At 41.1% G+C, this 23175-nt stretch overlaps 1 protein-coding gene across 2 annotated transcripts in view; it reads right to left on the reverse strand.

Annotated features, from left to right (window-relative positions):
* Nucleotides 1-23175, reverse strand: part of DDX46 (DEAD-box helicase 46) — an 80417-nt gene that overhangs the window by 44123 nt on the left and 13119 nt on the right. For both annotated transcript variants that reach the window (XM_039469101.2, XM_039469098.2), the window contains exons 4-12: nucleotides 20821-20917; nucleotides 17938-18103; nucleotides 14168-14319; nucleotides 9846-9959; nucleotides 8684-8849; nucleotides 6375-6495; nucleotides 5097-5272; nucleotides 4051-4172; nucleotides 1504-1582 (exon numbers count right to left, since the gene is read on the reverse strand). In XM_039469101.2, the coding sequence (XP_039325035.1) occupies nucleotides 1504-1582; nucleotides 4051-4172; nucleotides 5097-5272; nucleotides 6375-6495; nucleotides 8684-8849; nucleotides 9846-9959; nucleotides 14168-14319; nucleotides 17938-18103; nucleotides 20821-20917 (1193 nt within the window). The remainder of the gene's footprint in view (nucleotides 1-1503; nucleotides 1583-4050; nucleotides 4173-5096; nucleotides 5273-6374; nucleotides 6496-8683; nucleotides 8850-9845; nucleotides 9960-14167; nucleotides 14320-17937; nucleotides 18104-20820; nucleotides 20918-23175) is intronic.

Consider the following 23175-nt stretch of genomic DNA (forward strand, 5'->3'; position numbering starts at 1 on the left):
AACTCGTCTCTTGCATACCATCATAGGGCCTGAAGAACCTGTAAAATTCAGAAAACAGCCCTCTCCAAAACACATCATAAAACTAAGACTGAGATGAAGCATCGAGCCACATCAGCCATTATCTGACAGCATCACCTAGAAAAAAACATATTAGAGATTACAGCGTATGTGTGGAAAGCAAGTTCTAGTGCTAACTATTTCAGACACAGAAAATGTCTCTCTACATTATTTTATAACCGACTTCCATATATTCAGAAGCTTCTTAAATGGGCGTGCCAAACCCTTAATGAGAAGTTATTGACAGCATTAGGAAACTAATGTATCGCACAAAAACTTTAAATACCAAAACACATTACATAAATGTTTTCCATACAAAGATATAAATCCCAACTTTATTAAGTGAACCCACTGACTTCAATAAATGCAGCTCATTTCCTAAACAGTGAAAACAAAATACATACACAGGAAACCTCTTCTAAAATATTAACACAAACATTGCTATCAACTGTTGAATTAATCACCTGGCAAAAACATGTATAAAATAGTTATTTAAAAATAGACCAAAATGACAGATAAGAGAAAAAGGTAAAATTAATCAAGATGAATTTCAGGAGGAGACTTAATCAATGCAGCATTGAGAAAGAAAAACCCAAGGCATTATTTAATCAGCATTCAACCCAAAGCTTTCCATATGCTAGACAAGCACTTCTCAAACAATTTCAATGTTACTTTGCCAAATTCGTGTATAATTAGAATTAAGTTTATACAGAAATTCAAGCAGAATACTATTAGAAACATGCATTAACTCACAGTTTTTAATATTCTGTTATATATATACTGTATGTTACAATGGAAACCTCTGAGAGCATTTTCTTCAAAAAAATAAGTGCTATCTAATATTTAAGTATTCCACACTAGCATTTATAGTTTTCAAGGTCGGGAACAGCATTAAATTACCTACCTTTGATGGTTTAAGTCTCGGAAGCCCAGTTCTATAAATCTTGAAGGGCCTTTCTCCACAGAAGTTAAATAATGTCAACAGTTTAGTAAGAGTTTTGATAGGGAATAACTTAACAAAGCATAACATTTGAACTAAAAACATGCAATATTTACAAAAGATAAAATTTCTTGAAGCTGCAATATCTTAATTTATGTCGTATTGTAAGAAAATATGAGTTCCTTTGGAGAAAAATTCTAAATTTTGTAACGAAGAAAAGGCTACTACCCCACTCTTATACTAAGTAAAGCTAGGCCCAAAATAGATTAAGAATCCAAGTTATGATCAAATGGAGTTACTTGTGAAACAAAAAATTAAATTAAATTGAAAAATATTATTAATGCTTATAATAATCAACTTGTTACAATACTAATTTTAAGATACTGCAGCTTTAAGAAAAAACATAGAAACCCTCTGTTGGTTTCTTGCATCTGTTTTAACAAAAAAAGAAAAAAAAAGAAAAGAACTCAAAAATAAAAGACACCAAAAAAACACCCCTGACTTACCACTGTTAGCTGCTAACATGTCAATCATTCGACCAGGTGTGCAAACAATAATTTCAGCACCTCTTTTCAGCTCAGCAATCTAATAAAAAAGATGAAGCTTTATCACTAATGCTTAAACACTAAAAAAATTACATTTAGTCCTTGCCTAGTATGATTAGAAGACTTCAAAACTTCCTGCTTAATTATTTTGAATCTGGGAGCACAACTAAAGAAATGCAACAACATGAAAACTATGGTGCCATAAATTAGAAACAAATAAAAACTAGAGAATCTTGCAAATATAATTTGCCACTATTTCTCAAAATCAAGCAATGAACTTAAGAGAGCAGTTTTAAGAAAAAGTGATTATCTCCTGAGCCCAGGAGTTCAACGTTGCAGTGAACTATGATCACACTCCAGCCTGATCAACAGAGTTAAGACCCCATCTCAGAAAAAAAAGTTCTAAGTGACCATATATACAGACTAGTGTTGTTCAAATCGAGGGTTGCCACCATTAGTGAATCATGAAATCAATTTAACTGTCATGAACAGCTTTTTATTTTTTTTGAGAAAGGGTCTCATTCTGTTGCCCAGGCTCTGTTGCCCACTTGCAGCAGTGTCAACACAGCTCACTGTAGCCTAAATCCTGGGCTGAAGTGATCCTCCCATCTTAGCCCCTCCCTGCATCTTCCCACACACCCTCTCAGTAGCTAGGACTAGAGATACTCACTAATTTATTTATTAAGAGATGAGGTCTCACTATAATGCCCAAGCTGGTCTCAAACTCCTGGACTTAAGTGATCCTCCCACTTCAGCCTCCCAAAGTGCCGTGATGATTACTGTGAGTCACAGTGCTCAATCGTAACCAGCATTTTTAAAATCAAATAGGATGGAGAATATCAGAAGTCCCCTGATATCATAAAACTTTGGTTTGGCATTTATATAAACATAATGTGGGCCGGGCGCAGTGGCTCAAGCCAGTAATCCCAGCACTTTGGGAGGCCGAGGCGGGTGGATCATGAGGTCAAGAGATCGAGACCATCCTGGTCAACATGGTGAAACCCCGTCACTACTAAAAATACAAAAAATCAGCTGGGCACGGTGGCACGTGCCTGTAATCCCAGCCACTCAGGAGGCTGAGGCAGGAGAATTGCTGGAACCCAGGAGGCAGAGGTTGCGGTGAGCCAAGATCGCGCCATTGCACTCCAGCCTGGGTAACAAGAGCGAAACTCCATCTCAAAAACAAACAAACAAACAAAAAAACCTCTGATATTAATGCATCCCAGTCATCACCGTCACTTGTTTTTTGTTTTTTTCTGAGACAGTCTTGCTCTGTTGCCCAGGCTGGAGTGCAGTGGTGTTATCTCAGCTCACTGCAACCTCCGCCTCCTCAGTTCAAGTGATTCTCCTGCCTAAGCCTCCCAAGCAGCTGAGATTACAGGCACATGCCACAACACCGGACTAATTTTTGTGTTTTCAGTAGAGACAGGGGTCTCACCATGTTTGCCAGGCTGGTCTCAAACTCCTGACCTCGTGATCCTCCCAGTGTAGTGGAATTACAGACATCAGCCACCATGCCTGGCCACCATCATTTTTTAAAGATGTCAACATAGATTGGAGAAAATAAATGCTCGGGAATCAGAGACCTAGGTTCTAGACCAAACTTCTAGAACTTACTAGCCAAGTCAACTTATTTAATCTTTCTGAATATTTCCTCTTACATAAAATGAAAAAACAATCTGCCTTCTCAGGCAGGGGAAGAGGAAGGAGGGAAAAGCTAATGTAAAAATGACTTAAAATTCGAATACAGAATTAGCATAGTATGTTCTTTTTTGCCACAACTATATTGGTTCATAAGTAATATAAATTATATATATTTAAGGTGTACCAAATTTTTCATATACATATATACTGTGAAACCATGACCACAATCAAGCTAACATATCACCTCACACAGTTACTAATATTTTCTTTTGTGGTAAGAACATATAAGATCTACTGGCTTAACAAATTTTCAGCATACAACATAATATTAACTGTAATCACCATGCTGTATATTACATCTCCAGAAGGTATTCATCCTGCATAAAATAACTAATTCTTTTTTTTTTTTTTTTTTTTTTTGAGACTGAGTTTCGCCCTTGTTACCCAGGCTGGAGTGCAATGGCACGATCTCGGCTCACCGCAACCTCCGCCTCCTGGGCTCATGCAATTCTCCTGCCTCAGCCTCCTGAGTAGCTGGGATTACAGGCACGCGCCACCATGCCCAGCTAATTTTTTGTATTTTTAGTAGAGACGGGGTTTCACCATGTTGACCAGGATGGTCTCGATCTCTCGACCTCGTGATCCACCCGCCTCGGCCTCCCAAAGTGCTGGGATTACAGGCTTGAGCCACGGCGCCCGGCGCAAAATAACTAATTCTTACTATTATTTTTATACCTCCCTTTTTAAATGATTTTTTAAGAAATCACTGTTCAAAACACTAAAAGTAAAAGTCACTCTTTTACTTCATTGAATCATTCAACTTGAGAAAAGAATGGAAAACATGAATATTTCTTTCATAACTACCTGCTCACTGATTCCTGTTCCTCCATAAACACAGACCACTCTAAGTCCCAAAGTCTTGGAAAACTTCTTACACTCTTTAGTAATCTGTAAAGCCAGTTCTCGAGTTGGAGTCATGATGACAGCTGGAAAGATAAATACATCAATAGCCTAACCACCAAAATTCTTACGGCTATGCTTTAAAGTATTAAATTTAACCTCTGCAATAAAGTTCAGATTGTTTCACCTAATTTTTGTTTTGTTATGCATCTCCAAAAACTATTTCAAAAGTTGTATAACAGCAGAGGTTGTGGGGAAGGATAAGCATAAGCAGATTTTTTAAATATGCTAAAAGAAGATAAATGACAGCTAAATGCCTCATCCAACCCTCAAGAAAATACCTGGTTCAACAGAATGCAAATAGTTTTCAAATGCAAATCACAGAACAAAGAAAATCAAGTGACTCATTGTGCCACAGAAGCCAAATACTGCTGCTTCCAGAAACAACCTTGGTCTGAGGGGCATAGAGAGAGGAGAGATATACTACACCCTATGTTCCTAAGAAAGAAGCTGAACAACTTTCCAAAACCCTACTCAACTTTGCAAGAGTTATCCCTGCCAAGAGGAATCAAAAGACCAGAAACTAAGAACTAACCCTGAATGAAATGCTGGCACTATAGCCTGCTAAGGCCAAAGACTATCTAGAAAAATACATTTTCCTATTATCTTCCATGTTGACTTTATACATCCACCGAGACTGAGCTAACAAACCTCAAAATAAATAAACAGATAGATGCACGAGGAGTCTACCTGCCAAGTCAGAGTTTAAAAACTGAGCTGTGCCAGGAGAGGCTGTTTTTGTACTTCTGAGATGTCATTCCAGAGCTCTGAAGATTCTCACTCCACCTGCTGGTAAGGGGAAATCAGCCCCAAAGTGCCAAATTGATAAAGAAAATGCACATAAAGACATCTTCATTGTCATAACAAAGAACATTATAAAGTATAAGGTCTTTCCGATTGACAACAAAGCTGTTATTTGAAAAAACAAAGTTTAATGAAAAGAATTGTACCTATTGGCCCTTCTCCTTCTTCTAATGACCTCTGATCCATGATGTGTCTAAACATGGGCAAAAGAAAAGCAATGGTCTTTCCACTTCCTGTTTTGGCAATGCCAATCAAATCTCGTCCAGACATTATAGCAGGAATAGCTTGGGTTTGGATGGGCGTGGGCTTTTCATAGCCATGCCTTAAAAAGAAAAGCAAAGAAAGAAATGGTAAGAATTGAGATTGCTGGGCCCCTAAGAGGTTCTACGTGTTCCCATAAAAATAAACTCTTCCAAAAGATAGTATATATTCATACACTATTACTTGGCAATACAAAAATTAGCTGGGTGTGGTGGCGGGCGCATATAATCTCAGCTACTTAGGAGACTAAGGCATGAGAATCACTTGAACCTGGGATGCAGAGTTTGCAGTGAGCTGAGACTGTGCCACTGGCACACCTGAATGACAGAGGAAGGAGGCTCTATCTCAAAAAGAAAAAGTGAAAAAAAAGGCATGGTGGCTCATGCTTGTAATCCCGCACTTTGGGAGGCCGAGGCAGGCAGATCACCCGAGGTCAGGAGTTCAAGACCAGCCTGGCCAACAGGGTGAAACCTCATCTCTAATAAAAATTCAAAAAAAATTAACTGGGCATGGGAGCATACACCTATAGGCCCAGCTACTCAGGAGGCTGAGGCAGGAGAATCGCTTGAACCCAGGGGGCTGAGGTTGCAGTGAATACAGGGAGATCATGCCACTGCACTGCACCCGGGGCAACAGAGCAAGACTTTGTCTCAAAAAAAAACCAAAAACACAAAAATTATATAATTTAAAGGGTAAGGCCGGGCGCGGTGGCTCAAGCCTGTAATCCCAGCACTTTGGGAGGCCGAGGCGGGTAGATCACAAGGTCGAGAGATCGAGACCAACCTGGTCAACATGGTGAAACCCCATCTCTACTAAAAATACAAAAAATAAGCTGGGCATGGTGGCACGTGCCTGTAATCCCAGCTACTCAGGAGGCTGAGGCAGGAGAATTGCCTGAACCCAGGAGGCGGAGGTTGCGGTGAGCCGAGATCGCGCCATTGCACTCCAGCCTGGGTAACAAGAGCGAAACTCCGTCTCAAAAAAAAAAAAAAAAAAAAAAAAATTTAAAGGGTAAATTTTGATGTGTAAATTATCTCAACAAAACAGTTTTTTAAAATAAGTTTTTTTATTAGAGTAAAAATGTAACTGAGGGACACATTTGTGTGAAAGGACTATTTTGAGCAGCAAGGCACTGAAAACATGAACAACCACCAACCACTTACTTTTTGAGGGAATTTAAGATCTTCATGGAAATTCCACACTGTACCCAAGACTTAATTGGCTTGGGGCAACCTTTTCCTTTGACTGTAATGCCCTCCATTTCCAATCGAAATACATTTACCTCTACAAAACAAAACCCAGATTAAACGTTCTTAAATATTGTTCTATTGGTGTCTTCTACTTTTCAACTAGGCATAAGATTAAGAATCTTTAATTCTTGGGCCAGGCCCAGTGGCTCAGACCTATAATCCCAACTAGCACTTTGGGAGGCTGATGCAGGCAGATCACTTGAGCCCAGGAGTTCAAGACCAACCTGGGCAACATGGTGAAACCCTGCCTCAACAAAAAGTACAAAAATTAGCTGGGTGTGATGGCACATGCCTGTAGTCCAAGCTACTTGGGAAGCTGACATAGGAAGATCACCTGAGCCTGGGGAGGTCGGGAGGAATGGTGGAAAATCAAGGCTGCAAAGAGCCATGAGTACACCACTACACTCTAGCCTCCAGCCTGGGTGATGGAGATCCCGTCTCAAAACAAAACAAAACCAACAACAACAACAAAAAAACTTCAATTCTTTTTTTTTTTTAAACATGCTACCAAAGATAATTTCATAGAAGAGCTACAGGAGGAAGCAATAAACACCTGAGAGAAACTGTTTATGTGATTATGATTACAAACAACCAAGGATGAAATAAAATAGTCCAATTTCAACAATTTTGGATTTTGTTGTGTCTTAAACTGCAACAGCAATGGAAGAAAAAAACAGCAAAGACTGACGAGTAATACAATTACTTGTTCTGTTAGTAAGAGTTCCCCACATTACCTTTATTCAACCAATATTACACAGATTCACAATGGTTCTTAACATTCAACTTCCAGAAAAAATAGGTTAATAGAAATATTTTATTTGTGGTTGGGCCCAGTGGCTCCTGCCTATAATCCCAGCACTTTGGGAAGCAAAGGTGGGCAGATTACCTGAGGGCAGGAGTTCAAGACCAGCTTGGCCAACATGGTGAAACCCCATCTCTACTAAAATATAAAAATTAGGCCAGGCGCAATGGCTCATGCCTGTAATCCCAGAACTCTGGGAGGCCTAGGTTGGCAGATTACCTAAGGTCGGGAGTTCCAGACCAGCCTGGACAACATGGAGAAACTTTGTCTTTACTAAAAATACAAAATATTAGCTGCGTGTTGTAGCAGAGACCTGTAATCCCAGCTACTTGGGAAGCTGAGGCAGGAAAATCACTTGAACCCAGGAGGCAGAGGCTACAGTGAGCTGAGATTGTGTCACCGCACTCCAGCCTAGGCAACAAGAGTGAAACTCTATCAAAATAAACAAATAATGCCGGGCGCGGTGGCTCAAGCCTGTAATCCCAGCACTTTGGGAGGCCGAGGCAGGTGGATCACGAGGTCGAGAGATCGAGACCATCCTGGTCAACATGGTGAAACCCCGTCTCTACTAAAAGTGCAAAAAATTAGCTGGGCATGGTGGCACGTGCCTGTAATCCCAGCTACTCAGGAGGCTGAGGCAGGAGAATTGCCTGAGCCCAGGAGGCGGAGGTTGCGGTGAGCCGAGATCGTGCCATTGCACTCCAGCCTGGGTAACAAGGGCGAAACTCCGTCTCAAAAAAAATAAAAATAAAAATAAACAAATAAATAAATAAAAATTTAAAAATTAACCAGTCTTGGTGGCAGGCGCCTAGAATCCCAATTACTACAGAGGTTGAGGCAGGAGAATTGCCTGAACCTGGGAGGCGGAGGTTGCAGTGAGCTAAGATCATACCACTGTACTCCAGCCTGGGTGACAGAGTGAGACTCTGTTTCAAAAAAAAAAAAAAAAAGTGTTTTATTTGTAACTCCACATGAAGATTTTCAACCCCAAAAATCTCAACCACATGAGGTCAATTATTTTTTCTCTGGAGACGGAGTCTTGCTCTGTGGCCCAGGCTGGAGTGCAGTGGCACAATCTCAGCTCACTACAACCTCCGCCTCCCAGGTTCAAGTGATTCTACTGCCTTAGCCTCCCGAGTATCTGAGATTACAGGCGCATGGCACAACATCTGGCTAATTTTTTGTATTTTACTAGAAATGGGTTTTCACCATGCTGTACAGCCTGGTCTCGAATCCTGAGCTCAGGCAATCCGCCTGCCTTGGCCTCCCAAAGTGCTGGGATTATAGGCATGAGCCACCGTGCCTGGCCTGTCAATTAATTTTTGATGATTTTAAAAATATATCCACATTTCTCATGAGTAATGTGAAATGCATCCTGCTCTGTTCCCTTATAACCAGTAAACGAAAAAAGGAATTTTACCTTCTTGAGACATTTTTGCTAGTTCTGGAACTTCAACATAGAAGTTTTTCCTAAATGGTTCATATTCAATTTTTCCATGATCAACTGGTTCTAGAAGCTTTCGTTGTTTTGTCTGATACCCTGTTAGAGCTGTCTGAAGATCAACTTCTTCCTCCTCTGAAGAATACTATAGTTTCAAAAAAAAAAAATTAAAGAGCTAACTTCATTACTATTTCCCCTTATGGCAATACTCCTAGCTTTTCAAATCGTCCTCTCCTAGACACTACTCTTTTTTTTACTTTCTGCAACAGACTGTTTGACCCACAAGATGTTTATAGTGCTCCAGCACACTTACACTTCATAATTTCAAAATCACCTCAAATGATGTATGTCATCTTCAATTAGAAACACATCAAGTAACTCCTGAAGAATTTTTTCAACTTAGTTTCTTTTTTCTTTGCCCCTTAGAAAGTTAAAATGCCAACATAAAGCTAATACAGTAATGATCACAGATGGCTTTCATAAAGTTTTACTTTTTTTTTTTTTTTTTTTTTTTGAGACGGAGTTTCGCTCTTGTTACCCAGGCTGGAGTGCAATGGCGCGATCTCGGCTCATCGCAACCTCCGCCTCCTGGGCTCAGGCAATTCTCCTGCCTCAGCCTCCGGAGTAGCTGGGATTACAGGCACGCGCCACCATGCCCAGCTAATTTTTTGTATTTTTAGTAGAGACGGGGTTTCACTATATTGACCAGGATGGTCTCAATCTCTTGACCTCGTGATCCACCCGCCTCGGCCTCCCAAAGTGCTGGGATTACAGGCTTGAGCCACCGCGCCCGGCCCATAAAGTTTTACTATTGTTTTTACTGTATCAATCTTTACATGTGTTAAATGGAACAAACTTAATTCACTCTTTTACTTCATTTTTTTCTCTCTATATTGTATGCCTGAAGTAAGCTGTTGAGGGGCAGAAAGATCATACAGTTAGGAATGAAAGATGACAGAATGTCCTACTAAATAGATATTTAACTACAATACTATTATGCTACTAAGAATAGGAAGAATGTCTCTCAATTCTGGGAATTTCTCCTAGTTCATATAAATGAAAGGCATATCTCCATGAATGCATTCTAATAAACGCTTCCAGGATAGTATCATAAACAAAGTCAAAATTAATGGAAATTCACCTCCATGGCATCCTGGTCATTCTCCATCAGCTCACCTTTCTTCTTATCAGAATCTACAACTGCTTTTTTGGTTGTCACAACAGTGACAACTTTTGTGACCGTTGGCCCAGACTTCTAAAACAAGAAATATAAAATAAAATATTTTGCTGTTACTGGATGGCAAGTAAAAATATTTAAAAAAAATTTTTTTTGCAAAGTTGAAGCACAAGTTGTATGACATATGAAGCACACAATAACTGACACAATTTCATTTTTAGTTTTTTATTTTTAGTTTTTTAGTGACGTGGTCTCAGTCACCCAGGCTTAAGTGGTGTGATCATATAGCTCACTGCAACCTCAAATTTCTTGGTTAAAGAACTCATCTGTGGCCGGCCGCGGTGGCTCACGCCTGTAATCCCAGCACTTTGGAAGCCCAAGGTAGGCGGATCACCTGAGGTCAGGAGTTCGAGACCAGCCTGGCCAACATGGAGAAACCCAACCTCTTAAAAAAAGTAAAATAAAATCAATAAATAAGGGAAAAAAAATTCATCCCCTCGGTCCTCTTCAGTTGCTAGGACTACAAGCACATGTCACCAAATCCAGTTAATTTTTCCTTTTTTAAAAAATTTTTTAGAGACAGAGTGTCCCCATATTGGCCAGGCTGGTCTTGAACTCCTGACCTTGTAATCTGCCCACCTCAGCCTCCCAAAGTGCTGGGATTACAAGCATGAGCCACCACGCCTGGCCAATTTTTCTAGTTTTCTGGTAGAAAGAGTCATGCTATGTTGCCCAGGCTGGTCTTGAACTATTTGGCTCTAGCGATCCACCTGCCTCGGCCTACCAAAGTGCTGGGATCACAAGTGTGAGCCAAGGCATGCAGCCAACTCAGTTATTAAGTAAAAAGATAAATAATAGCCTGTTTTTATCATTAATTTGTATAAACTTTTCAGCATAACATAATTACATTTTATAAAACATTCATCACTTATTATATATAATTTTATATGATTATATATGCTTTATTAATTGATTGATTGATTGAGATGGAGTTTTGTTCTTGTCACCCAGGCTAGAGTGCAATGGCACAATTTCAGTTCACTGTAACCTCTGGCTCCCAGGTTCAAGCAATTCTCCTGCCTCAGCCTCCCCAGTAGCTGGGATTACAGGTGCCCACCACTACTCCTGACCAATTTTTACATGTTTAGTAGAGACAGGGTTTTGCCACATTGGCCAGGCTGGTCTCAAATTTCTTACTTCAGGTGATTCACCTAACTCAGTCTCCTCAAAGTGCTGGGATTACAGGCATGAGCCACCACGCCCAGCTGATACTTTATATATATATTCTATACATATATATTACATAAATTTATATTGAATATATTATATGTAATACATTTATGTATATAAAATATATAATACATATATTACATATTATATATAGTATTTATATACTCATATATACTATATATAAAATATACATTGTATATGTTATGTTATAAAATATATATTATAGTATATATATTATATATAGCACATACTATACGTAATTACATGTAATATGTAAACATATACTATACTCACATATATAAATATACATATATACACAAAATACATAAATACATATATATGTATTTTTGAGACTGAGTCTCATTCTGTCTCCCAAGCTGGAGTACAGTGGCATGATCTCAGCTAACTGGAACCTCTGCCTCCCTGGTTTGACCAAATCTCCTGCCTTAGCCTCCCAAGTAGCTGGGATTACAGGCACCTGTCACCACATCCGACTACTTTTCCTATTTTTAGTAGAGATGGGGTTTCACCATGCTGGCCAAGTTGGTCTCGAACTCCTGACCTCAGGTGATCCATCCACCTTGGCCTCTCAAAGTGATGGGATAACAGGCATGAGCCACCACGTCCAGGCTTATTTAATTAAAAAAAAAATTTCTCTAGAGACAAAGTCCAGCTATGTCGCCCACGCTAGACTGCAGTGGCATGATCATACCTCAAACTCCTGGGCTGAAGCAACCATTCTGCCGCAGTCTTCTTAGTCAGGACCACAGTCATGTACCACCACACCTGGCTAACTGTTTATAGAGACAGAATCTCGCTGTGTTACCCAGGTTGGTCTCGAACTCCTGGACTCAAGTGATTCTTCTGTCTCGGCCTCCCAAAGTGCTGAGATTACAGACATGAGCTACTGTGTCCAGCCTAGTGGTAGCTTAAAAATATATACTCAGGTGCAGTGAGCTGAGATTGTGCCACTGCACTCCAGCCTGGACAACAAAGAGAGACTCCATCTTGAAAAAGTAATAAAATAAAATAGGGCAGGCACAGTGGCTCATGCCTGCAATCCCAGTACTTTAGGAGGCCAAAGCAGGTGGATCATCTGAGGTAAGACTTGGAGACCATCCTGACCAACATGGTAAAACCTTGTCTCTACTAAAAATACAAAAATTAGCTGGACGTGGTGGCAAGCGCCTATAATCCCAGCTACTCCAGAGGTTGGGGCAGGGGAGTCGCTTGAACACAGGAGGCAGAGGTTACAGAAAGCCAAAATCACACACCACTCCAGCCTAGGCAACGAGCAACACTCATGTCTCAAAAAAGAAATTAATATAAAATAAAATACTACATGGTATTTTCCAGTCACTAGACAAACCAAGAACTCGCACTAGGAGCATGAATAAATCAATAAATAAACAGGTAAAAGTCACTGCCCTTAAGAGTGCTCACATTTTAGAAAGGAGAGGGGACACGCTGTAAACACACAAAAATTATATAATTTGTCAAAATGTAATAAATGCTATGAAAAAGAGGAAAAACAGAATTAAGTAAGGGGAGTGAAGGGTATGAAAGATGCAGCTAGGCATGGTAGCTCATGCGTGTAATCCCAGCATTTTGGGAGGCCAAGGCAGGTGAATTAACTTGAAGCCAGGAATTCGAGACGAGCCTGAGCAACATGGTAAAACCTAATCTCTACTAAAATATAAAAAGAGCCAGGCATAGTGGCGCACACACATAGTTCCAGCTACTCAGGAGGCTGAGGTAGGTAGACTGCTTGGGCCTGGGAAGTGGAGGCTGCAGTGAGCCAAGAGCACATCACTGCACTCCAGCCTGGGCAACAGAGAGAGATTCTGTTTAAAAAACAAGGGCATCAAGGACAGGAGTGCTACAGAAGTCTCCAGAGAACTTACTAAAAATATGTAATATGTAAGCAAAGATACTAAACAAAAATGATGGTGTTAAAACAGTGACTTCTGAAAGAACACTTCATATCTAAAATTCACCAGTATCTCTGGTACTTAGAAAAAGTATTGATAGCTGGACAGTGGCTCACACCTGTAATCTCAACACTTCGGGAAGCCAAGGCAGGCGGGTCATAAGGTCAGGAGTTTGAGACCAGCCTGACCAACATCATGAAACCCTGTCTCCACTAAAAATAAAAAAAATTAGACGGGCATGGTGGCGTGCATCTGTAATCCCAGCTACTCAGGAGGCTGAGGCAAGAGAATCACTTGAAACCGTAAGGCGGAGGCTGCAGTGACCTGAGATCACACCACTGCACTCCAGCCTGGGCAACAGAGCAAGATTCCATCTCCAAAAAAAAGGCCGGGCGCGGCCGGGCGCGGTGGCTCAAGCCTGTAATCCCAGCACTTTGGGAGGCCGAGGCGGGTGGATCACAAGGTCAAGAGATCGAGACCATCTTGGTCAACATGGTGAAACCTCGTCTCTACTAAAAATACAAAAAAAATAGCTGGGCATGGTGGTGCGTGCCTGTAATCCCAGCTACTCAGGAGGCTGAGGCAGGAGAATTGCCTGAACCCAGGAGGCGGAGGTTGCGGTGAGCCGAGATCGCGCCATTGCACTCCAGCCTGGGTAACAAGAGCGAAACTCCGTCTCAAAAAAAAAAAAAAGGCCGGGCGCAGTGGCTCAAGCTTGTAATCCCAGCACTTTGGGAGGCCGAGGCGGGTGGATCACGAGGTCAAGAGATCAAGACCATCCTGGTCAACATGGTGAAACCCCGTCTCTACTAAAAATACAAAAAATTAGCTGGGCATGGTGGCACATGCCTGTAATCCCAGCTACTCGGGAGGCTGAGGCAGGAGAATTGCCTGAACCCAGGAGGCGGAGCCGAGATCGCGCCATTGCACTCCAGCCTGGGTAACAAGAGCGAAACTCCGTCTCGAAAAAAAAAAAAAAAAAAATCATTGATATCTCTCACAAGGAGAAAGAAAATTGTTAGCTTTATGAAGTCATGCAAATCAGCAAATCAGTAGGACAATACAATGGAGAATCCAAATTACCCAAGAGGAAACAGAAATCTGTAAAAATAAGAAATTCCATACCTTTTCATTTCCCCCACCACCTTTTACACTTCTCATGTTAAATTTTTTTACTTCCTCTTTCACTTCTTCCATGTAAGCATCTAATGGATCTAACTCCTCACCCTCCATTTCATTTCCTTCCTTTTCAGCTTCTGCAGGATCATCTTCATCATCTAAAATACCAGAACATATCTTCTTTGAACATGTGTTTCAAAATGCAGTGTTTCACAATCAGACCACACTCCACCTCTCTAAATTTTTCTCCCACTGCCCAAACACTCCTTTTCTATTTACTCCAGCCATCCAGCAATTCAAATGCTCACACTTTGATGTTTTTCTGTTTACATGAAGGATGTATTACTTTTGAATATTAACAATGACAAAATATTAATAAAATATAAATTATTTGGTTGTAAAAGGGTCAAAAGATTACTTATGCCAAAAAAAGTTGATCTCCAATAATAGAGTTTATAGCTATACAGCTGGATACAGAACTACAAACTTTCTCTGCTAAATAACATTTTTAATTACAGTTGATCCCTGAACAACACAGGTTTGAACTGCATGGGTCCACATGGAAGTAAATTTTCTTCTGCCTTTGCCACCCTGAGACAAGACCAACCAACCACTCCTCTTCTTCCTTCTCAGCCTACTCAGTGCGAAGACAACAAAGATGAAGGAAGACCTTTAAGATGATCTACTTCAGCCGGGCATGGTGGCTCACGCCTATAATCGCAGCACTTTGGGAGGCCGATGAGGGCGGACCACAAGGAGTTCAAGACCAGCCTGGCCTATATAGTGAAACCCCATCTCTACTAAAAAATACAAAAATTAGTCGGGTGTGGTGGCACTTGCCTGTAGTCCCAGCTACTCCAGAGGCTGGGGCAGGAACCAGAGAGGTGGAGGTTGCAGTGAGCCAAGATTGTGCCACTGCACTCTACAGAGTGAGACTCTGTCTCAAAAAAAAAAAAAAAAAAAAAAAAAAAAGATGATCTACTTTAACTTAATAGCAAAAATATTTTAGTTTTTTTTTTTTTTTTTTTTTTTTTTGAGACAGAGTTTTGCTGTGTCATCCAGGCTGGAGTGCAGTGGCACGATCTGGGCTCACTGCAACCTCCACCTCCTGGGTTCAAAGAATTCTCCAGCCTCAGCCTCCCAAGAAGCTGAGACTACAGCGCATGCTACCGTGCCCAGCTAATTTTTTTGTATTTCTAGTGGAGACTGGGTTTCACTATGTTGGCCAGGATGATCTTAATCTCTTGGCCTCGTGATCTGCCCACCTTGGCCTCCCAAAGTGCTGGGATTACAAGTGTTTGCCACTGCATCCAGCCTATAATTCTCTTAATGACATTCTTTTTTTCCTCCACTGTATCTATTAAACAAATCTAGTATTTAATACATAAATCACACTGTACGGAGTCGATGAGCCCCACACATTGGGTGCCAGAATGTAGGAATCCATAAGCCCCATGTTGGGCACCAGAATATAGAGTCCATGGGTCCCACATTGGGCACCAGAATGCAGGGAGCCAGCACTACATCATCTGTGGGTACCCCAAGTTCGGTGATGACAAAGGAATGAGAAAAAGATTGAGACAATGGGACCAGGGGACCATCACTTATTACTCTGGAGGAAGCAGTGAAGGCCCCAAGCTCTGTTCATCCACTATTTATTGGTTACAATCACTTTGATCTACAGGGTAGGGGTGGAATAATGGTGGGAAGAGGGTGATGGTGGAGTGAATCAGTGAGCCGGAAATCAATCAGTAAACCGGAACTGGTGTGTCATTCTAAGGAATGATAACAGTGGAGGTTTGGGAGTTTCACAAAACAAGAACATGTAGTTATGTTTAGCTTATTATCTATGTACAGCTGATGGAACACAGATCTTACAAGGAGCCTACAAGTCTGGCTACGTCATAGTGCTATGAAGGAGCCTTATGTCCTTAAGCGCAATGTTTATGGTACAGAGCCTAGGTCACCCAGCACCAGAACATGAGGCATGGAAAAGCCTTCTTCCTCAGATGCCTCCTGCATGCAGCCTTCCGCAGTTTGTTGTTCCTTGTTTATTACGTTACACACAAGCAATTTATGTAGGCACTCTCTAAGTCCTTTATCCTTTGCTGCTTTTCCCAACAGCATACAAAGTATGTGTTATTCAACTGTTCAGGTTACTGGTGAACAGCAGACAGGTAATGCTTAGTTTCTGGGGAGCAAAACATTATGTATGGATATTTCACTGTAGGGGGTCACTGCACTTAGCTACCAAGTTGTACAAGGGTCAACTGTATTTCTTTTCTTTCAATTACCTTTCAATCACCTTTCAATCACAGAAGAAGAAAAAAATAGCACATCTTAGTTATGTAAAAAAAAGATTACACTGTTGCCTGGTGGGGTGGCTCACACCCATAATCCCAGCACTTTGGGAGGCCAAAGCGGGTGGATCATGAGGTCAAGAGATCAAGCCCATCCTGGTCAACATGGTGAAACCCCGTCTCTACTAAAAATACAAAAATTAGCTGCGCATGGTGGCGCACGCCTGTAGTCCCAGCTACTTGGGAGGCTGAGGCAGAAGAACTGCTTGAACCCAGGAGGTGGAGGTTGCAGTGAGTTGAGATCACGCCATTGCACTCCAGCCTGGGTAACAGGAGTGAAACTCCATCTCAAAATAAAAAATAAAAAATAAAAAGTAAGTTGTAAAGTTGCTGAGGAAGCTTGTTACCCAACCAAACTGATCTCAGCTCACTGCAACCTCCATCTCTTGAATTCAAGCGATTCTCCCACCTCGGCCTCGCGAGTAGCTGGGATTACAAGCTCCCACCACCACGCCCAGCTAAGTTTTTGTATTTTTAGTAGAGATGAGGTTTTACCACGTTGGGCAAGCTGGTCTTAAACTCCTAACCTCAGGTGATCCACCTACCTCAGCCTCCCAAAGTGCTGGGATTACAGGCATGAGCCACCATGCCAGGGCTGACAGTAATATATTAAAGACCTATTTACTGGCTATGCCCATAAGCAGTCAATGATTCACTCTAAAGTAAAACCAGTGATGCTTACTGAACACAATTCTGTATTTCAAATTACAACATAAATATTAAAAGGGGCATTTAACGGTGAGCTGAGATCGAGCCATTGCACTACAGCCTGGGCAACAAGAGCGAAACTCCGTCTCAAAAACAAAACAAAAAAAAGAGGGGCATTTAAAATCTCAATTCCACTTCTGGATATATACTCCACAGAACTGAATACAGAGACTCAAAAATATATTTATACACCAATAGTCATATAAATATTACAATAACAAAAGGGTAGAGACCACCAAATTACCAACAGCAGGTGGATGAACAAACAAAACTTGGCATATAATTATTCAGTCATATAAAGAAAGGAAATTCCAACATGCTACAACATAGATCAACCTTGAAGACACTATATTAAGTAAAATAAGCCAGACACAAAAGGACAAATATTTATGATTCCACTTATGTGAGGTAGCTAGACTAAATGAAATCAGAGACAGAAAACAGAGCTAAGGTTATAAGACATAGCAAGAAAAGAAGCTACAGAGCTATTTAAAAGGTGCAGACTTACTGTATAGAATGATGAAAAAGTCATGGAAATAGACAGTGGTAATGACTCCACATCACTGCAAATGTACGTATCACTGAATTGAAAACTGATTATGACGAAAATGGTAAATAGTGTATTATGCATAGTTTTTAACAATAAAGAAGATTTAAAACCCCATATGAAATATTATTCATAAAATGCTATTAGGTTGAAAAATATACCATCATCGTCCTCTAAACTCCACTTTTTCCCTTGTTTCATCTCTTCGATTTCCTTTTTCAGTTCTCCTATGTTTTCCATAGCCTTTTTACGTTGCTCTTCGCGCCATTTTTCTACTCTTTCTTTTCGCTTTCTCATTTCTTCTTCCAGCTTATTCTGGTCAAAGTTCTTAGGGGAATAAAAGAAAGAAAGAGATGGGGGAAAATAAAAAGCAAAACCACTATTAATAATCTTGCTCCAAGGGACATTCCAGTAAGTTCTTCAAAGTATAAAAAAGGAGAAAAAACGGCATAGATACAAACTCCTTAAGGTAGACTTAGATCACTCATCTTTATAAATATATCCACAAATATATTATAAAAATAAAATAACGCCGGGCGCGGTGGCTCAAGCCTGTAATCCCAGCACTTTGGGAGGCCGAGGCGGGTGGATCACGAGGTCGAAAGATCGAGACCATCCTGGTCAACATGGTGAAACCCCGTCTCTACTAAAAATACAAAAAACTAGCTGGGCGTGGTGGTGCATGCCTGTAATCCCAGCTACTTAGGAGGCTGAGGCAGGAGAATTGCCTGAGCCCAGGAGGCGGAGGTTGCGGTGAGCCGAGATCGCGCCATTGCACTCCAGCCTGGGTAACAAGAGCGAAACTCCGTCTCAAAAAATAAAAAAAAATAAAATAACAAGAAAAGTATCTTCAAATAAGAAAGCCAAAAGATTTCAAACACCATGAATTAATCTCATTTTACTTGCAAGCAATATTCAAACATAAATTTGATTTCTTCCTAAAAACAGAAACTAAAGCAATCAGCAGGAAAGTTTCCCAGTTATTCTCAATTTTAAACTCTCTAAACTCCTGGTCAACATGGTGAAACCCCGTCTCTACCAAAAATACAAGAAAAAAATTAGCTGGGCATGGTGGCGCGTGCCTGTAATCCCAGCTACTCAAGAGGCTGAGGCAGGAGAATTGCCTGAATCCAGGAGGCGGAGGTTGCGGTGAGCTGAGATCACGCCATTGCACTCCAGCCTGGGTAACAAGAGCGAAACTCCGTCTCAAAAAAAAAAAAAAAAATTAGCTGAGCATGGTGGCGTATGCCTATAATCCCAGCTACTCGGAAGGCTGAGGCAAGGCGAATCACTCGAACCCTGGAGGTGGTGGTTCTAGCGAGCTGAGATCCCACCATTGCACTCCAGTCTGGGTGACAAGAGTGAAACTGTCTCAAAAAAAATAATAATAAAAAAAATAAAAATAAAAAACTTGAGAAAATACATTCTTGTTACATTATAAATACATATTTGTTGCATTTAAATAATCACTCATTTAAGATATGAAGCTCACCATAACAAATACCAATCACTTCCTAGATTGGAAAAATTAAACTTTGAAATTCCCACAGGGGCAAGGGTGTGCAGAAACAAATGTATTCATGTTTAAATACTTTCTTTTATTTATTTATTTATTTATTTATTTTTTGAGACAGAGTCTCACTGTCACCCAGGCTGGAGTACAGTGGCACGATCTTGGCTCACTGAAATCTCCGCCTCCCAGGTTCAAGCGATCCTCCTACCTCAGTCTCCCAAGTAACTGGGATTACAGGCACACAGCACTATGCTTGACTAATTTTGTATTTTTAGTAGCAACAGGGTCTCACTGTGTTGGCCAGGCTGGTATCTAACTCCTGACCTCAAGTGATCCGCCTGCCTCGGTCTCCCAAATTCCTGGGATTACAGGTGTGAGCAAAGCACCTAGCCTCATGTCTAAATTCTTAAATCTAAATTTTTTTTTTGAGATACAGTCTCACTCTGTCACCAGGCTGGAGTACAGTGGCATGATTTCAGCTTACTGCAATTTCCACCTCTAGGGTTCAAGCCATTCTCCTAACTCGGCCTCCCAAGCAGCTGGGATTACAGGCGTGCATCAACCCAGCAAATTTTTCTAATTTTAATAGAAACAGGGTTTCGCCATGTTGGCCAGGATGGTCTTCATCTCTTGACCTCATCATCTGCCCGCCTGAGCCTCCCAAAGTGCTGGGATTACAGGCGTGAGCCACCACGCCCAGCCTAAATTTTGTTTTTTGAGACAGAGTTTCACTCTTGCCCAGGCTGGAGTGCAATGGTGTGATTTCGGCTCACTGCAACCTCTGCCTCCCAGGCACATGTCACCACACCTGGCTAATTTTTTTATTTTTAGTAGCAATGGGGTTTCACCATGTTGGTCAGGCTGGTCTTGAACTTCTGATCTCAGGGGATCTACCAGCCTTGGCCTCTCAAAGTGGTGCAATTACAGGCATGAGCCACCATGCCCAGTGTTAAGTCTAAATTTATACAGCTTTTTTGGAAGGCAATTGATAATGTTTATATGGTAAGACTGTACTTTGTAAGTAAAAACAGATGTGTATAAATGTGCAATTTCTTTCAAAAAATTTTCCCACAGGGGTAAATATTATTTAATCTTCCTTTTTATCTTACATACCTGGTTATTTTTAAATAAAGCTTACAGCATTAAAAAGAAAAAAATTTGTCATCATAGAAACAAGTCTGATGGCCAGGCACAGTGGCGCATGCCTGTAATCTCAACTTTAGGAGGTCAAGGCTGGCAGATCACAAGGTCAGGAGTTTGAGAGCAGCCTAGCCAATATGATGAAACCCCATCTCTACTAAAAATACAAAAATTAGCTGGCCATGGTTGCAAATGCCTGTAGTCCCAGATACTTGGGAAGGTGAGGCAGGAGAATTGCTTGAACTCAGGAGGCAGAGGTTGCAGTGAGCCAAGATCATGCCACTGCACTTCAGCCTGCGCAACAGAGCGAGACTGTATCTCCGGGCAGGGGGGGATTAAAAAAAAAAGGAACGAGTATGATATACAATTATTTTTAAGTTAGTAAACATACCCCAGCATCTTTTTCTTTTTCATCCTCCTTGTCATCTTTGTCTTTTTTCTTCTCTTTAGAACTTTCCCCACCATCGGTTTTCTCTTTGGACCTAGATCTACCAAAAAAAATAAAAGAGACAAGAGAAATGTTATTCATTTGTGCTTAGAAACATTCATTTTGAAATGCCCTTTTTTTTTTTTGAGACCACGTCTCACTCTGTCGTTCAGATGGAGTGGAGTGCAATGGCATGCTCACAGCTCATTGTAACTTCCACCTCCCAGGTTCAAACGATTTTCCTACCAGAGCCTCCTGAGTAGCTGAGATTACAGGTGCCCATCACCACAACTAGTTAATTTTTGTATTTTTAGTAGAGACAGGGTTTTACCATGTTGGCCAGGCTTGTCACCAATTCCTAACCTCAGGTGATCTGCCAGCCTCAGCCTCCCAAAGTTCTAGAATTATAGGCGTTAGCCACCTCACCCAGCCTTAAAATACTTTTATAGGTTGGGTAGGGTGGCTCACATCTATATTCCCAGCACTTTGGGAGACCAAGGCAGAAGGATCAACTAAAGCCAGTAGTTAAAGAAATTAGCCAGGACAACATAGCAAGATCCTAGAATTAGCTGGATGTGGTGGTGTGTACCTGCAGTCCTAGCTACTGAGAAGGCTGAAACAAGACGATCACTTAAGCCCAGGAGTTTAAGGCTGTAGTGAGCTATGATCCCATCACTGCACTCCAGCCTAGGTGAAAAAGTAAGACCCTGTCTCTTTTTCAAAAAAAAAAAAACAAAAAAACAAAAAACAGAAACTTGGGTCAGGCATGATGGCTCATTCCTGTAATATCAGCATTTCGGGAGGCCAAGGCAGGAAAATCACTTGAGCACAGGAGTCTGAGACCAGACAGGATAATATAGTGAGACCTCATTTCTATTAAAACAAAAATAACTAAGTACACTTACTAGACTTGTATTCCACTATTTAGTTAAGAAATAAACTTCTAAGAGTCAACTGCGTTTTCATACTCCATTGATAAAACACCTTGAAAATATCATGAAAAAAATTAATCCCATGACACTAATGGGAAGCATTACTAAATATTTGGAAATTCGACCAAGGTAAATTAAACATACCATACACAAACAATGAAATTTAGGTAGGATAGTTAAAATGTGATAAATGGAGAAATAGACCAAGATCTTAATATTCTGTAAGATAATTTATATATGTAATAATATTTAAAATCCAATGGACATGCATTTCTTTTCTTTCTTTTTTTTTTTTTTTCTGGAGACGGAGTTTCGGTCTTGTTACCCAGGCTGGAGTGCAATGGGGCAATCTTGGCTCACCATAACCTCCACCTCCTGGGTTCAGGCAATTCTCCTGCCTCAGCCTCCTGAGTAGCTGGGATTACAGGCATGCGCCACCATGCCCAGCTAATTTTTTGTATTTTTTTTAGTAGAGACGGGGTTTCACCATGTTGACCAGGATGGTCTCGATCCCTTGACCTCGTGATCTACCCGCCTCAGCCTCCCAAAGTGCTGAGATTATAGACGTGAGCCACCGCACCCGGCGTGGACATGCATTTCTAATGGTCTCACGTTCTAATTTTTTTTTTTCCCTTGGACAGAGCCTTGCTCTGTCCCCCAGGCTGGAGTGCAGTGGTAGCATCTCGGCTCGCTGTAACCTTGGCCTCCCAGGTTCAAGCGATTCTCCTGCCTCAGCCTCCTGCATAGTTGAGACTATAGGCACACACCACCATTCCTGGCTAATTTTTGTATTTTTAGTAGAGACAGGGTATCACCATGTTAGGGTATCACCATGTTAGTCAGACTGGTCTCAAATTCCTGACCTCATAATCTGCCCGTCTTGGGATTACAGGCGTGAGCCACCACTACTAAAAATACAAAAATCAGCCAAGCTTGGTGGCAGATGCCTGTAATCCTAGCTACTCAGGAGGCTGAGTCAGGAGGAGAATCGCTTGAACCCGGGAGGTGGAGGTTGCAGTGAGCCAAGATCCCACCACTGCACTCCACTCTGGGGGACAGAGCGAGACTCTTTGTCTCAAGGAAAAAAAAAATCGTTAGAACATGAGACCATCAGAAATGCATACACATTGGGATTTTAAATATTATTATATAAATTATCTTGCAGAACATTAAGACCTTGGTCTACTTCTCCGTTTATCACATTTTAACTATCCCACCTAAATTTCATTGTTTGTGTATAGTATGTTCAATCTGCACTCCAGCCTGGGAGACAAGAACGAGACTTCGTTTCAAAAAAAACAGACTCCAGTCATCATGTGAAGATTAAAAAGAGGCTGGGCACAATGGCTCACACCTGTAATCCCAGCACTTTGGGACCAAGGTGGGC

Source organism: Saimiri boliviensis, chromosome 1 (genome assembly GCF_048565385.1).
Source record: "Saimiri boliviensis isolate mSaiBol1 chromosome 1, mSaiBol1.pri, whole genome shotgun sequence".
In the NCBI taxonomy this organism is placed as follows: domain Eukaryota; kingdom Metazoa; phylum Chordata; class Mammalia; order Primates; family Cebidae; genus Saimiri; species Saimiri boliviensis.